A 16,477-nucleotide genomic window follows, 5' to 3' on the forward strand; every position below is an offset into this window, starting at 1 on the left:
CTTGGCAGCCTTCGCAGGGTGGGAGGGGGAAATGACCTTGTACGCATTCACAGAGGTATCTCCCTCGTGTGTTGCTGAATGTAGGTAAAGACATCACAAACATTTGAACACTTTCTATAATACTTATTCAAAATCGCTTCAAAACATGCATTTAAACTTTGCTGGATGTGTCTCGATTATACCCAGTCCGAGCACCATATTTGTACATTATATTCTAGCAGCTACAGCATTTTAGTTACATGCATATATATTTGCAGTAAATGAGGTAGTAGTTGGGACGGTGGTGGCACATAAGGGGCTTAGACATACACACATGATAAGTGCATTCTCGCGCATCCTTTACATGAGTCCATAGTATAGTTGCATTCGCTTTCTCGTGTACTCTAGCAGCATTAGCTTAGTTATGGCGCAAAACCATGGGAGGTAGGGTGCCCAGTGATACACGCAACAAACAGATCCCTTGAGCGTTCCTTTATTATTAGTATCCACCTGTAATGGTGTGAGCTCGCCATTGCTTATATCATGGAAGCATGCTCTCTCATTTTAATACATTCTACAGGCGTTTGTGATATAAGAGATTTTGTGGAAGAAAGCATACTTTGCAAGTGGTCTTGACATTACTATATACATATATATTAAGACTGTCTGCCATCAGATGACCATTTTACCATTCTTCTCATTGTTCAGGCCTGCTGGCCGGGTCATGCTGATAGTGATAGTACACTGCGGGAGGTGAACTGTTACAATGTTAGCGTATTGTGCTAGCTCATGTCCGTCTTGCTCGTGGGAACGTGCTCGCAGCGGATCTGCCAGGGTGCTGCGGCAACAGGGATGAGACTCTCCAAGGGTGGGGGCCGCGCTACAGTGCGCTGAGCTCACACCATCTTTACCAGACAAAAAATGGTTTCTGGGCCTAGCTAGATTTGTATGGGCAATCAATACGTGTGGGCAATGTCTCCAGCGGGTGAGCCCTCCACCACCTGGGCCCGGGTGGCACGAGGGAACGCCCAATGAGCCATAGCCCTCACCTGGGGAGAAAAACGCAGGCGAGAGGGGTCTCCTGGACCAGTCCTCCCCTACAACTGCCATCAGGGTGCAGTTACATCGTGCCACTCTCCCGTTAGTGTCGGGGTGAGCTCATGCACATTCTTGCTGCAAGCAGGCTCGGAAGGTCAGTTACTGGGTTAGTCAGGAAGCTGGGGTCCCTTAGGAATAGGCCATCCAGATTGTAGAGCTCCCAGCAGGGAGGGTGGTGGGCAAGAGGTAACACTGTGGGATCTAGCACCTTTTAATTTCCTTTTCTCGCCAGGTTTTCGTTATGCAGGGCGAGGAACTTTCTGCAAGTTGCAAAAGATAATAAGAGATTTTCACATATCTACTGGAAACCCTAGGTACGAGAGTACTTCATTACACAAGTGTACGTTGGGTCCCCGTCTGATACATTTGAACTTTCCCACACCCCCATTTATTTCAATTATAGTTGGTTCTTAAGGTGCCCTCCGTGAACACAGTCACTTAGTGGCACCACAAGTGGAAATGGGGGAGAGGGAGGAAAAGGATCTACAGAGTTTTGTCCATTCTAGCAGCTTGTGTCTTCCATTGTGTGACTATTTCCATTGTGATACTGCACTTCAGCCTGTCCGTGAGGCTGCACACTAGCTTCACTTATTTTTATGCTTACACTTTCTAAGTGGGTGTTTCGCAGTTGTTGGGCTTGCCAGAAGCTCGCTGACAGCCTTGTGTGGAAACCCTGCCTCACTCTTTCTCTTCAGTCTTTCTCTCTCGCCTCTTTCTCCCTGTCTCTTGGCCTTCCCCTCTTTAGCCCTCACTCCTTTTCTGCTACTCTCATTCTTTCACTCTATCTCGCTGCATCTCTCACGCGCTTTCCCTTTCTGCCACTCTTTTTCAATCTCACTCCCACTCTCTCTCCTGCTTTACAAAGGAAGGGGCAAGGACCCATGAAGGGGTGTCCAAGGTTATGACTCCATAATACCTATGAGTGTGACTAGAGTGTGCGTGCACTGGAAGAGATTCAGGCTTTCTCATCAGTTTCATGCCAGAACACTTCAGTATATAATATGATGTGATAGTTTATTTATAACTGCGCTTAATACCCAGGGATCGAACCTGTGGTGCTCCGTGTCATCTTGTTTCCAACGAGAGCACGTTGCTCCTGATCTATCCTCCTGAGAAGCTACAGCTTAGTGTCTCTGACCTTAAACATTCAACTGTACCCTAGCGTCCTACATTATTAGATACCATGTTAATAGTTGATATTTCATGAAAACGTTGCTCCTCTTTTCTAGATTTTGATCAGATGTCGTGTAAACCAGAGGTTAGCCTTACTAAGAAAAGTGATCCGGTTTTTCAAAGCCCACCAGGAAGACGGCCAGCATATATCAGGTACAATAGTTATTCACTGTGTCCACTGTGATTGGTTAAACCATCTTTTCACTTCGCAACTAAAAACCTTAACATGTCATTGAAATGACATGGGTGAGTTCTCAGATATTTCGTTTGGCATTCAGATCCCAAGCTGGTCTTCCAACTAATGATTGCATTCACCCTAGAGTTATTTTCGCTGATAATGTTTTTCTCTGCATCCATAAGCATGTCCTAACATGCAGCCTGGCTACGCATAATCCTTCTCCATGGTTCATTTTTCCAACTGATCAAAAACATCCATGATCGAGCGTATGCTTCAGATCCATTATATCTGTGTGATAAAAGGTATCAATGTTATCTTGTATGATTGCTACTCTTTTTATCTACTTCAGATTGTGTTCAGTTACCTTTGATTGGCCAATTGTAAATAACATATGGATTTTACAAATATATATTTGCTTTCGCGTCCACGTCTTTGATTTGTAAGCGGGTTTGGCTTGGACACAAGCCTTACTTCTAATCTCTCGCATCAAAATAACAACTCCTCACTGTGTTGCGGGAGGTTTTGTTTGATTAATGAACTAACAGGTATGTGGCTCAGAATAAAGGCGTTTGAGTCCTTTGTTTACTTTAAAGGTTTATGAGCGCATAAAAGTCTATAGGTGTTAATGGTATCCCCAGTTGTTATTGTGCGCCAAAAATAAATGAGCCTCATTACAAGTATGGCGGTAAGGCAACAACGGCGCCGGTATCGCTACTGACACCATTGCTACCGTATCGCCATAATATGAGTTCTGCCCTCGGGTGCCCTTGCAGCCACCCGGTCTGACCTGGTGGCCATACCGGCACCTACAAGCAGATCATGATTGTAGCACCGGTACCATTATTAACCGTACTGTAGTTCCCAGACCGGCAAACTTGTAATGAGGCCCATTGACTTTTTATTCTTTACCATCTTGAGGGCCTATCTGCAACTTGCTATGAGGGCATCCGATTTGGGCAAAAATGGGCAGATTTACTGTAGCAGAATTACAGCTTGCGATAAATGTGGAAAGAAATGAAGTACTAAGGACTCCAAAATAGGGATTAACACCGTTTTACTACCACTTTACCAGTAAGAGTAAATTAGTTTTATCGTAATTAAGATGAAATACTGTCGAATTACTGCCAATTGTTTTATTTTCCCATGTATTGCTTTTATATTATTGCATCAATATGATCTTTGATATAGCTACCAACTCTTAATTCTTATATGTGGGATAAAGTACCCCTACTGTACGTTATAAGGATATTGCAAGTCACAGAGGAGTTCCATGACCAAAAAGAGGAATGAGGCGAAGGGCAGGTGGTACATTTATAAGGTCACAGAATTCCGAGGTGATTTGCAATATCATGTGATGGGGAGTATTTTATTTCTTCTAATAAATGGCCACACATGGTATAGCCTTTGCAACCTTTACCCTCTTGCTTAAACTAATGTAAGGGATGTTCCAGTTGTTACTACATATAATCAGTGTAGAATCTGTTTGGACTAAAAATCTAATGAGCAGCTTCTAACTTGTTGCAGAGAAACAGTATATTAGTTTAATGCAATGCATCTAAAATGTTTTGTCCTTGAAAGTAAGTAATAACATGCAGATAGTCTTGTTTTCAAGTGTTAAACTCCAGCAGTGCACAAAATATGCATACTACCATAAACAGCACCTTATCAATTCATGTCTGAAAAGTGTCACAGAAAGCAATTTCACCAGAAAGGACTTTAGAAAGATTGGCATGGCTTTAATTAAGTGCCATAGTGAGTGCAGGAAGTTTGCTCTTTGCTGGCTCCAGCAGCAGACATTATGACATCACAACTGAACTATTATACATATTTGCACCCACGGAATGGTGCTCAGCCAATCATCGGCTGGATATGCTGGCTGGAACGCTAGAGCACAGTGTACCTCCAGCAGTTCTTCAGCCACCGGAGGCTCTTCGTTGGGTGCTGCAACCTTGGTTGCGAGTAGGCAACCGGGAGGGCCTCCATGTTGCTTTCCCACTCCCAACCCCCAACCCACACTGCATCCTTTCCCCACCCGCTCGCTCCCTTTCCACCTCTCAGCTGGACTGGAGATTTGTGCTGCGGTCCTGGTGCTCTGTCCCACATGCGGCCGCCATAGGATTACAAGAGGGACCCAGTCTCTTTTCTATTTCTATAGCAATGGGCATCTTGGGTTTTTCTTTTTTTAATGGATATTGGGCTTGCGCAATGTGCGTGGACCCGGTCTACAGTAAAAAAAAGACTCTGGCCTGCCTACAGTGAGTAACCAGAAGGTGTCTCACCCACTAGTCCCGGGGAATCTCTCTCCCAGGTGGCCAGGGCACGCCCATCGCCTTTGGATCTAGACCCTGGGGGTGGACCAGTGCGGGAGGATCACCTGGGTGAGGGTTCTTCATGGAGTGGGAGTGGGACACCTGATGGCGAGAAGCGGTGTCCTCTTCCCTGTAACACCTTTTTTCCCATTCTACCAGGTAGGTGTCATGATTCCTGTCCCTCATGTCCTCAGCCCTCCAAGATGTCAGGCTGGAGCCAGGCCACGATCACCTACATGGCCCTCAAGGGTCTCCCCATCCCTCCAAAGACCCACTTGGAGTCAGACTTGGCGCACCAGACTCACTCACTCCCATAGGATAACATTGGGGATTGGACTTGTAGTGCATTGATGGGGACAAGATGGATGCCCCCATATATTTTGGTTCCCATAACTGCATGTGCAGTCTAGTCTTTTGGGTGTGGTTCAGCCCAGAGACACCTGGGATACCCAGAGACTATTTAAGCCACGCCCAGGCTGAGAAACATGCTTTGCGTTTTCTGCACCTGCAGCGTGACACTCACCGTGTTCGGATCGGTCTCCAGCAGGCCAGCATCTTTCTTCTGCGCTCTGCTCCTGCAAGAACAAGAACACCGTTAGGAACAGCCTTACCTTGCGGCGCTTCTGCCCATCATTCATCGCTCCTTCTGTTCTGCGGGAATCTTCGGCGGTGTCATTCCCAACACGGCACGCCGCTTCCTAAGGAAAAGGGAAAAGAACAGAAAAAAGGCATTAGTAAGCATTCTGCAAATTTTTGCTTATTTTTAAAGACTGTACACGCTTCAAACGCTTACCTGAATCCCAGCCGCTCTGGGGGAACTCTGTCTCCGGAACTTCTCATCCATCTGCAAGAGGGAAAAGACACTCCAGGTTAGCGTGGAAACATCTAGAGGCGCTGCATACCGCGCTTACTCACTGCATTTGTTCTTCATAACGGGCATCCACACTGAAAACGTCGCGGCACCTAAAAGACACAGAAAAAGAACTCAGTTCAATACAAATACGAAAGGGGTGCATTGCGCATCACGCTCTCTCTCACCTTCAGCGCTACTCATCTCAGCAGCACGCCGCCATCCCCGGGCGCCGGCCATAATCTAAGGAAGGAAAGGAACAAAGTTAGAGAACTGTTCAAAAGCCTCATTATACTTACCTGTCGGACTCTTGCCAGTGAAGTAACTAGGCAGCAACGAGCCTGCATCAATCAACGCGCCCCTGCGCTGAAAGCAGCATGGAGAGCACACTATCCAAGAAAACAAGGTGAGCTGTGGATCAAAGGGAAGGGTTGGACCCCGGGAAAGAAGGGGTTCAAGCACACAGAGACAATAGGGAGTTAAACTCTACCAATCCTGTGTTTCAGGCCCAGTCTCCAGTCGAGTAGCCTCCAGGGAAGGGTTCGAGGTCGTGAGAGGTCAGAACAGGCTGAGTGACGTCCCCGTGGATGCCAGGTGAGCATTACAGAACGCAAAGACTCACATCAAAATCCACCTGGGCGTCATGGAAACGTCAGAAACCGACCAGTTAGCTCACATGTTGGGGGAAACTACGTTCCGAAGTACATGCAGCCAGGCAGGAGACCAACACCCTGAGGAGAGATCTGATAGTAGCCAAAGAACGCACTGATGATTTAAGCCGGCAACTTCTCCAATCACAAGCAGGGCATGCACCATTGCCGGGAAGCGTGCCCTCGATGCCAGCATCATCAGCCAATCCCATTCGAAAACCCTTCCTGGGGCAGTTCCCTTGGCCCCGCATGAACGATTTACGGGGGATCCCAAGAGATTTGCAATGTTCATGAACCAGTGCCGCCTGCACTTTCTTTGTAGGCCAGGGGCCTTTCCGAATGACCAATCACGGGTCACTTTTGTGCTATCCTACCTGAGTGGTAGCGTCGGCGACTGGTCTGTACCCTTTGTGGCCCAAGACGATCCTTTGCTGCATGACTTCAGGGGCTTTCAGCAGGAGATGGAAAAGCTGTTCGCCCGTCGTATTCATGGGCAGGCATTAGACAACAAACTTCTGTCCCTACGCCAAGGGAATCAAGACCTATTAACATATATAGCCACGTTCAATAGACTTGTAGTTGAAGCAGAATGGCCAGTGGAGAAGAGAACCACATTATTTCATCGAGGGTTGTGGGGGGGATGTTCTCGCACAAGTAGTGAACCCCCCGAAAGACTGCTCAGAATTCATTGACCTTGTTGTTCAACTGGATCATAGGTTGCAGGACCGAAGAGCAGATCGAACCAGAAGGGACCCTCGCCCTATGTATGTGCATTCAAAGGACAATACTGCCCGAACAATGGAAGGTTCAGAAGAACCAATGCAAATCAGGGGGGTCAGATCCCCCTTGAGTAAAGCGGAAAGGGATAAAAGGAGACAGCAGCAGTTATGTCTGTACTGTGGAAGGTCAGGTCATTTCCTTAGAGTGCCCTGTGAAGCCACCGAGGAGGACGGTAGGGGCCATGGACAAGGAAGATACCATCAAGGAATCGGAAAACTCCCCAGCCCGGCAAGTGTAGGGGTCCGCTTGTCGAGCAAAGAAAGTGAACTACAGACCTCCCATTTTGCACTATCTGTGGTCTTGATCAATCACCAACAACCATCTCGGATGCACGCAATAAGAGCGTACATAGAGAGTGGAGCCATTGGAAATTACATTGACCAGGATCTTGCGGCAAATATGGGGCTTCCGTTACGCCCTAAATCAACCACCGACACTGTTACCACTGTCGACGGCACGGAAATAGCTTCTGGTCCAGTATCCCAATGCACTGCAGCTTTAACCCTTCTGTGCCAGGATGGACACCAAGAATCTATCGTTTTCGACCTCCTTAAGGCACCACAGTTCCGGTTGATTTTGGGAATGCCATGGTTGGTAGCTCACAATCCTGGAATTGATTGGCGAGCAAAAGAATTGGCCTTTCCCAAGACTTGCGCCCACACATGTTATCGCCAAGAGAAACAACCAATAAACACCAGAACCTCCCGCTTCCGACTGTGGCAAACAGCACCCTACCAAGTGAATACCAGAACTTTCAAGATGTCTTTCAGAAAGAACAGGCTAATACCCTGCCACCGCATAGACCATATGATTGCCAAATCGACCTGATACCCGGCGCACAAATCCCTTGTGGGCGAATTTATGCACTCACGGAACCAGAAAACCAGCACCTGAAGGCCTGTCTTGAACAATACCTGTCCAACGGGTTTATCCGTCCCTCGAAGTCTCCAGCAGCCAGTCCTCTATTCTCCGTACCGAAAAAGGAGGGGGACTTGAGAACGTGCATCGACTATCACGCACTGAACCAGATTACCGTAAAAAAACGCTACCCCCTGCCACTGATCCCTGAATTTCAAGTCAAAGATGCCCAAATCTACACAAAACTAGACCTGAGAGGGGCATATCACCTTGTTCGCGTAAAACAGGGGGATAAAAGGAAAGCCGCTTTTCGCACCAGATACGGCCTGTACGAATATCAAGTAATGCCCTTTGGCCTTTGCAACGCGCCTGCTGCATTTCGATACTTCATGAACAATGTCCTACGGGAATTGATTGATGTCTGTGCTCTAGTGGACATCGACGATATCCTAGTATATTCTGCATCAAAGCAGGACCACGTTAAACACGTCCGATCCGTATTGGAGAAACTCCGTCAACACCAGCTCTACGCCAAGCTCAAAGTGCTCATTCCACGTCTCCGAGGTGGAATTCCTGGGCTTTATTCTCAGCCCAAATGGAATCCGAATGGATGTACACAAGGTAGATGCTATCCTGACCTGGCCATCCCCAAATTCATTCAAGGGGGTTCAAAGTATGCTGGGTTTTGCAAACTTCTATCGCCGGTTCATCCCAGGGTTTTCGCAAATCGTGCATCCCATCACGTCATTACTAAGGAAAAGCAACAAAAAGTTCCAGTGGACAACAGAAGCCGAGGAGGCTTTCCAGGAACTCAAAACAAGATTCACTTCTGCCCCAATCTTACGCCACCCTCACCCTGATCTCCCATACCTGGTGGAAACGGATGCCTCAAGCATGGCTATGGGAGCCGTCCTCTCTCAAAAGGACCCCGAAACGGGCCAGTTACACCCTGTTGCTTTCTGGTTGCATAAATTCACACCCCCTGAACTCAATTATGCTATCACAGACAAAGAACTCCTGGCCATTAAGCCTTTAAGGCATGGTGGCACTACCTCTTGGGCGCCAGACACACAATCACCGTAATAACTGACCACCGGAACCTCCAGTACCTAAAAACGGCAAAGGCCCAATCCTCACTACAACTACGTTGGGCTCTTTCTTTTGCTGAATATGACTACGTGATTACATTTCGTCCAGGGGTGAAAAACGGGAAGGCCGTTGCCCTTTCCCGTATGGGGGTAGAAGAGCAAGGGTATCAGACTCCTGACCCAATAGCAATCATCCCGAGTGACAAGTTCCTAGGAATCACAGCAACCATAACTCAGAAAGAATTACATGAAGAAATCCAAAACCTGATGAGTCCGGAGCAATTACAAGCGTGGAGTGCACTATGAGAACATTACATGATAAAAGATCAGTTGCCCTACTTCAGGAATCGTTTATTCTTACCAAACCAAGAACTACGAGAACAAGTCATGTCCGGTTATCATGATTCCTTGATTGAGGGCCACCCCGGAATCACTAAAACCCTAGCCAAGGTAAAAACGAAAATATTGGTGGCCCACGTGGCGTAAAGAAATTATCCAATTCATCCTATCTTGTGGAGTATGTGCTCAAAACAAGTCATCCAAGCAGAAACCGGCTGGGCTATTACAACCATTGGAAATCCCACCAGCACCCTGGCACACGTTGTCCCTCGATTTTATTACTGACTTACGAGGGTTTAACACTATTCTTGTGGTCATGGACCTATTTTCAAAAATGGCACATTTCATTCCTCTTAAGGGGCTCCCAAATGCTTCCACTCTGGCAAAGGTATTTCTGTTACGCTCACCTGACTCCCACGGAGGCGCTGGCCTGGTTCGCGCTGCTGTGACCTCTTTTAAGGTGATGCGCAGGGTTCGGAAGACGGACTGGACCGGGCCCCCAAATCTGGCTTGTCTGGCTCTCCGAAGTATCCTTCTGTAGGCGAAAATAGGGGATTAACTGTCTGCGGGGTAATGCAATCGGCCTCCCACTTTCCCCTCTCACCCTCCTCGAAACCCTTCTGTGATTCCTCGTAGCGTCTCACCTTATGGTCAGGAAGGACGAGCTCTCCATCCTTCTTCTGATGCAGGGGCGCGTTGGTATCCAGTTACTTCACTGGATTTTTGGATTGGTGAGAACCAAACTTGCTTGGCTTCCAGGTAAGTTTTTTTATAAGAGGTTCCCCTTTTGTCCATGCATTAATGCACTAATGCTAGTGTCTTTTTCCCCATAGGGGCCGGGGTACGGAATGCCGGGGAACAGGCACCGACCCGAGATGAGAGGTGAAATCCTTGTAGAAATCGGGTAAGTCTTTAATGAGCGTCTTTTGGTAATGTCTTTTCATTCGCTCATTAACGCTGATGTCTCTTTTTCCCTTCAGGGGCCGGGGTCCGGAAATGCCAGGATGCGGCACAGACCGAAATGAAGAGGGAATGAATCAACTGGTAAGTCTTAACATGGAGATTTAGCTTTCCTTATTCCCTTCTCTCTCACCTATTGTTCTGGTCTTTTTCTCCTTAGGCGCTGGGGCCTGATTGCGAATCCGGATGATCGCTGCTGAACATGGAGGCGCCCTGTAAAGGTGAGTGGAATGCGGCGCTGCAGCGATCGACGCGATGAGCTTTTAAATAAAAGTTTTCCTTTTCAGAATTGTCGGCGAGATGTCTCCGGGATGCGGATTTAGCAAGTAAGGACTTTTCCTTCTTCTGTTCTCTTCTTCTCTTCCTTTGCAGGTGATCCAGGATGCTGGCAGGCGTGGCAGAAGTCAGGATGCAGGAGCAGACACGGTGAGCATCCAGCTGCTAGATGCAGAACAACGCGAAGCACGTGTGGCTGTTCGGGTGGGGTTTAAATAGCCTTGGAAGAAGTTCCAGGTATGTATCCTTCCCCGACCACGTCCGGATGGTAAATTAGTCCCACAGGTAAAGTAGTTCCTTTCAGGCCTCAAGGAGGCCGGGATCCTGCAGCATGGTCTGCATCAGGTAAGTGCACCCAAGCACTCCCATAATGAGCCTGGCGCCTATGGCGCCAGGACTGATGTCTTTTATGAGCCTGGTGCCATAGGTGCCAGGACACTGTTCAAAGGGCCCCTATATGGGGTTGCTGGGTCCTTCCTTGGGGACTGGATGTCCGCTTTCGGGGACGCAGGGCTTGAACCGGCTCCCCGGGAGCGGGCATCATGACAATTTCTTGAAGGCATCGTACGGCTCCATGGGTTTCCTTCAGTTTTGGTCTCAGACCGAGGAACTCAATTCGTATTTAACTTCTGGAGAAAATGCTGCTCTATGACCCAAATCGACATCTGACTATCCACCAGTCACCATCCCCAAACGGATGGTCAAACTTAGAGGACAAATCAGACGCTCGGGCAGTATCTGCGTTGCATGTTACACCAGGAAGCTGGTTCGACCTATTATGGATAGCTGAATATGCTTATAATAATTCCATACACACCAGCACTGGGCAGACACCCTTTTATACCATGTATGGCAGGCACCCACGTACTTCTGAGTTGGACGTTCCTACAACCATGGAAATGTCAGCAGTCAAAACCTTGCACACAAACATTTCTGAAACCTTTAAAAGGGCAGCTGAACACCTACTTCAAGCTAAGAATCGCCAAAAGAAGTTTGCTGATCAACACCGAGCAAAAGCCCCCAACTACCAAGTGGGAGACAAGTCTGGCTGGTGTCTAAACACGTGTCCATTAAAGGAACCCGAACTTTCCATCCAAGATACTTGGTCCATTCACTGTAACCTCTGTGATAAATCCTGTGGCAGTCAGTCTAGCTTTGCTGTCAAACATGCAGATTCATCCTGTGTTCCACGCGTCTCACCATAAACCTGTTCAACCTGGGTAGCAACGCCACCGCAGCCAGTAGTAGTCGCCGGGGAGCAAGAATTCGAAGTCAAGGACATCCTAGATTCAAAGTACGTCAGATCCAAATTATACTACTTAGTAGACTGAAAGGGGTATGGTCCACAAGACAGGACATGGGAGCCTTGTGAGTACATCCATGCTCCTCGCTTGCTTAAACGATTTCATCAAAACCATCCAACCAAACCAGGACCAGACAGAAGAGCCACCTTGAGAGGGGCATTGGGGGGGAGTGCTGTCATGATTCCTGCCCCTCATGTCCTCAGCCCTCCAAGATATCAGGCTGGAGCCAGGCCACGATCACCTACATGGCCCTCAAGGGCCTCCCAATCCCTCCAAAGACCCACTTGGAGTCAGACTTGGCGCTTGTGGCACCAGACTAACTCACTCCCATAGGATAACATTGGGGATTGGACTTGTAGTGCATTGATGGGGACAAGATGGATGCCCCCACATATTTCGGTTCCCAGAACTGCATGTGCAGTCTAGTCCTTTGGGTGTGGTTCAGCCCAGAGACACCTGGGATACCTAGAGACTATTTAAGCCACGCCCAGGCTGAGAAACATGCTTTGCGTTTTCTGCACCTGCAGCGTGAGATTCACCGTGTTCGGATCGGTCTCCAGTAGGCCTGCATCTTTCTTCTGTGCTCAGTTCCTGCAAGAACAAGAACACCATTAGGAACAGCCTTACCTTGCGGTGCTTCTGCCCATCATTCATGGCTCCTTCTGTTCTGCGGGCATCTTCGGCGGTGTCATTCCCATCCCGGCACACCGCTTCCTAAGGAAAAGGGAAAAGAACAGAAAAAAGGCATTAGTAAGCATTCTGCAAATCTTCGCTTATTTTTAAGGACTGTACGAGCTTCAAACGCTTACCTGAATCCCAGCCACTCTGGGGGAACTCTGTCTCCGGAACTTCTCATCCATCTGCAAGAGGGAAAAGACACTCCAGGTTAGCGTGGAAACATCTAGAGGCACCGCATACCGCGCTTACTCACCACATTTGTTCTTCATAACCGGCATCCATGCTGAAAACGTTGCGGCACCTAAAAGACACAGAAAAAGAACTCAGTTCAATACAAATGTGAAAGGAGTGCATTGTGCATCACGCTCTCTCGCCTTCAGCGCTATTCATCTCAGCAGCACGCTGCCATCCCCAGACGCCGGCCATCATCTAAGGAAGGAAAGGAACGAAGTTAGAGAACTGTTCAAAAGACTCATTATACTTACCTGTCGGACTCTTGCCAGTGAAGTAACTAGGCAGCAACGAGCCCGCATCAATCAACGCGCCCCTGCGCTGAAAGCAGGATGGAGAGCACACTATCCAAGAAAACAAGGTGAGCTGTGGATCAAAGGGAAGGGTTGTTCCCCAGAGAAGAAGGGGTTCAAGCACACAGAGGCAATAGGGAGTTAAACTCTACCAATCCTGTGTTTCAGGCCCAGTCTCCAGTCGAGTAGCCTCCAGGGAAGGGTTTGAGGTCGTAAGAGGTCAGAACAGGTTGAGTGACGTCCCCGTGGATACCAGGTGAGCGTTACAGTAGGATAGCTAGGAACACAATGCCCCCCCTCCCCTTTTCCAACACAAATACTCTCTCACAAACAGTTCACCATGAGCGACAACCGACTAACACCAGAGCCGTATACCTGACATATCCCAATACAATGGTCAGGCAATTATTGATCATTACACACACCAGACTTCCATCGCACTTTGCCACGTGGATAAAAGGTGGAGCACTAAAGCACACGAGGAAACAGCAGTTCCAAGTTGGCAGTTTAATACAAGGAGAAAGACCAGAGAGGGTTGCAAGGAGGGAAGTGCCCTTGACCTTTAAATTACCGTTACTTTTGCGAACCTTGTAAAGTAAAAAGCCTAAAACCGGGAACTAAAGCTGAACCATCCTACAATGTGCATCAAAGGTACCCGGGGCTCTCCCGTGTTGATAACCAAGGCAGGAAGGTATGATTGCCGCTGTGGTACTGTCCTTGGCTCCTACAACAAAGCAGCGCCAATAAAGACAGTACAGCCGATGAGTCAGAGAGACTGATACCAATCTAGCTTGTGTTTGAACCAAGGTTGCAAGCGGCAACATTGTATGAAGAAATCCAAAGGGCTCTCCGGTGTTGATAACCAAAGCAGGAAGGTATGATTGCCGCTGTGGTACTGTCCTTGGCTCCTACAACAAAGCAGCGCCAGTAAAGACAGTACAGCCGGTGGGTCAGAGAGACTGATACCAATCTAGCTTGTGTTTGAACCAAGGTTGCAAGCGGCAACATTGTATGAAGAAATCCCTAGAGGACAGTGTGTGAAACGAATGTGATGAGCGACTTGAACATAATTGGAAACCAAAGGAGTGAATGCACTTTGGGAAGGCCAAGCGAGATACCATATACAGAGTGGTCTGGCGCCATGTGGGTGCTCGTTCGAAGGTCTCTGTTAGGTATCCAACTGAATGGCGACTGTATTGTGAAACAGAAGTTTGTATCAAAGTGGTGCTGCAACAGGTCAAGCTAAAACCCTGTGCACATTCAAAAGTCTTCGATAAGCCAAGCTGAACTACAATCGGTCCGAGCCCGGTTGAGGGAGATTAATTGGAAAAGGGAGTGAATCTGAGCCTGGCAGAGGGGAATCCGGGGTGAAACGTGAGTCACCCGAAAAAACGAATATGCTCTGAACTTTGTAAAAAGTAGGATCTGAGCACGGAAGAGGGGGATCTGCAGTAAAGATCATAAAATAACAGGGATCTGAACCTGGCTGAGGGGGATCAAGCATGAAATACCCAAGTTGAATACTTGTACGAAGAACAGAACTGTGTATCTTATTGTTTTCTACATTAGACCTTCTGAATCAAGAGACTTTGATTAGAAAAGAGACTTGGGCATAGAAGGCCCTTTTGCTGGAAATAGAACTGTATCCTTGTGCTGAAGAAGCCAGAGTGCGTGCTTTGCTCGAGTGAACTGCCTTGCCCCGTGTTGAAAACGTGGGGAAGGTGGAGGCCAATGGCCCGAACATCGTGGCATATCATTTTGTGAATACTTCTTACTTTTTAATGAACATTATCCCACACTATTTGTAAAGTAGTGGTAAAGATTGGTAATAGTTTTATTTTTAGTATATGCCCTTTTATTTTGACAAGACTCCGCTAGGACTGCATTATTATTTGATGGTCGTAGCTTGCTCCCATTTATAGATTTAGGTTTAGATAGGAGTTGAACTTTGGTCACTTGGGTCTGTTTTACTGTTGATACAATGCCTTCCTTACAGCACCCACAGAGAATCATGGGTGTGGCAGTTCTTTACCACTGTTGGGAATGTACCAAAGACTAAAACTACCAAAGTAAAATGCACTGAGTGCAACGTTATACTCTGTCGTGGACTACCTGGACAGTACTTGCACGGGACCACTTCCATGCGCTGCCACACCAAAACCAACCATCGCAAGGCTCTCAAAAACGTTGTTCCTTTCTTAGCAAGTACTAGGCTGTCTTCCTCCACCACATCTTCCTCAACCAACACTGTAACCACACAGCCTGCTTCTGTTGGACACAACATCCCACCAGCTACCTTGCAAGCGATAAAAGAGGCTGCTGATGCATATCTTTCTAAGAAAACAGTACTCTATATATACTACAACACACCACTCGGCAGGGAGGAGCAATTTCGAAGTGCTTTTGAAACTGTGATCAAGGAGCATGAGAAACACTGCCCCCTACCTAAGATGTAACGCACGCGCAACATCTTCCCCTGTCCAACTGCCCCTTCATATTACTGCTTGGTGACTCTTCCCTCATTGCCCTCCCCACCTTACTTTCTGACCACTCTTGCAAAAAAAGGTTCCTTTAGGACCCACCTTTTGCAGTTAAAAAATAGAACTGATACTTAGAAAATTTACTAGTAAAGTAGATAGACTCAATAAGATTTTGCAACAGTTCCATTAGCATTTTGTGATATGCTAATGGGAATAATGTAGCGTTTATCCCCCATTCCAGCAGCTATAACATGGGATATTGGCCCGGCAGCCCAAATGATCTGCCCATGCGAAGCGAGGGCAGATAGAGGGTTCCAGACCATTATCCCTCGTTCCAGCCCCTGCAACTGGAGATGAAGGCCATTAGCACCCTGGGTTGCCAAAGCATTAACCTGAGGTGCCAGAAAAAAGGATTTTACTATGATGGCCACCATTTAAAGGAAAGGCAGGGCTCCATACGGAGGCCCTCTTCCCTTTCCATGGCGGCCTGCGGAAGGCAAAGAGAAAGAGCGAATGCAGTAGCAGCACCCGCCACCGCCGAAATAAAGTAATTAGGGCGAGGAGGGTGAACATAAAAAAAAAATGGGACGGAGGGTGGGGAGCAAGATGGCGGCAGGGACAGCCGGCCGTCAGGCGGCTTGGAATGTGGGCTTGTACCAGCGGTTCCAGCTTGTGTTCCTACCCAACTGATTGGCTGGCTCCTCTGCCCAGAGTGCTAATGAGAACCCAGGAGGGAAATGCCAAGGTATGCCAAGGTGGGACGCCACTGGGTAACTACTGGGTGGGATGCATCTTAACCATAAAATCCCTTTAAGAAAGTTATTTCTGTCAATTTAATAGGTTTTTATAAGTGAAAATGTTTCATGGTGTTACATCACTATATATAAGTTATAAATAATTCCTCTTTTCATATATATGAAAGAACTATAAACCTCCTTTATAAAACATATTTT

The 16,477-nt window shown here is 47.6% G+C and overlaps 1 protein-coding gene across 1 annotated transcript in view; it reads left to right on the top strand.

The window, feature by feature from the left end:
* CFAP221 (cilia and flagella associated protein 221) overlaps window positions 1-16,477 on the top strand; it is a 988,124-nt gene that overhangs the window by 710,173 nt on the left and 261,474 nt on the right. The window contains exon 15 of the mRNA XM_069616611.1: window positions 2,307-2,403. Coding sequence (XP_069472712.1) covers window positions 2,307-2,403 — 97 coding nt within the window. The remainder of the gene's footprint in view (window positions 1-2,306; window positions 2,404-16,477) is intronic.

The sequence above is a fragment of the Ambystoma mexicanum genome, chromosome 9 (assembly GCF_040938575.1).
Source record: "Ambystoma mexicanum isolate Mex_15411 chromosome 9, UKY_AmexF1_1, whole genome shotgun sequence".
Lineage (NCBI taxonomy): Eukaryota > Metazoa > Chordata > Amphibia > Caudata > Ambystomatidae > Ambystoma > Ambystoma mexicanum.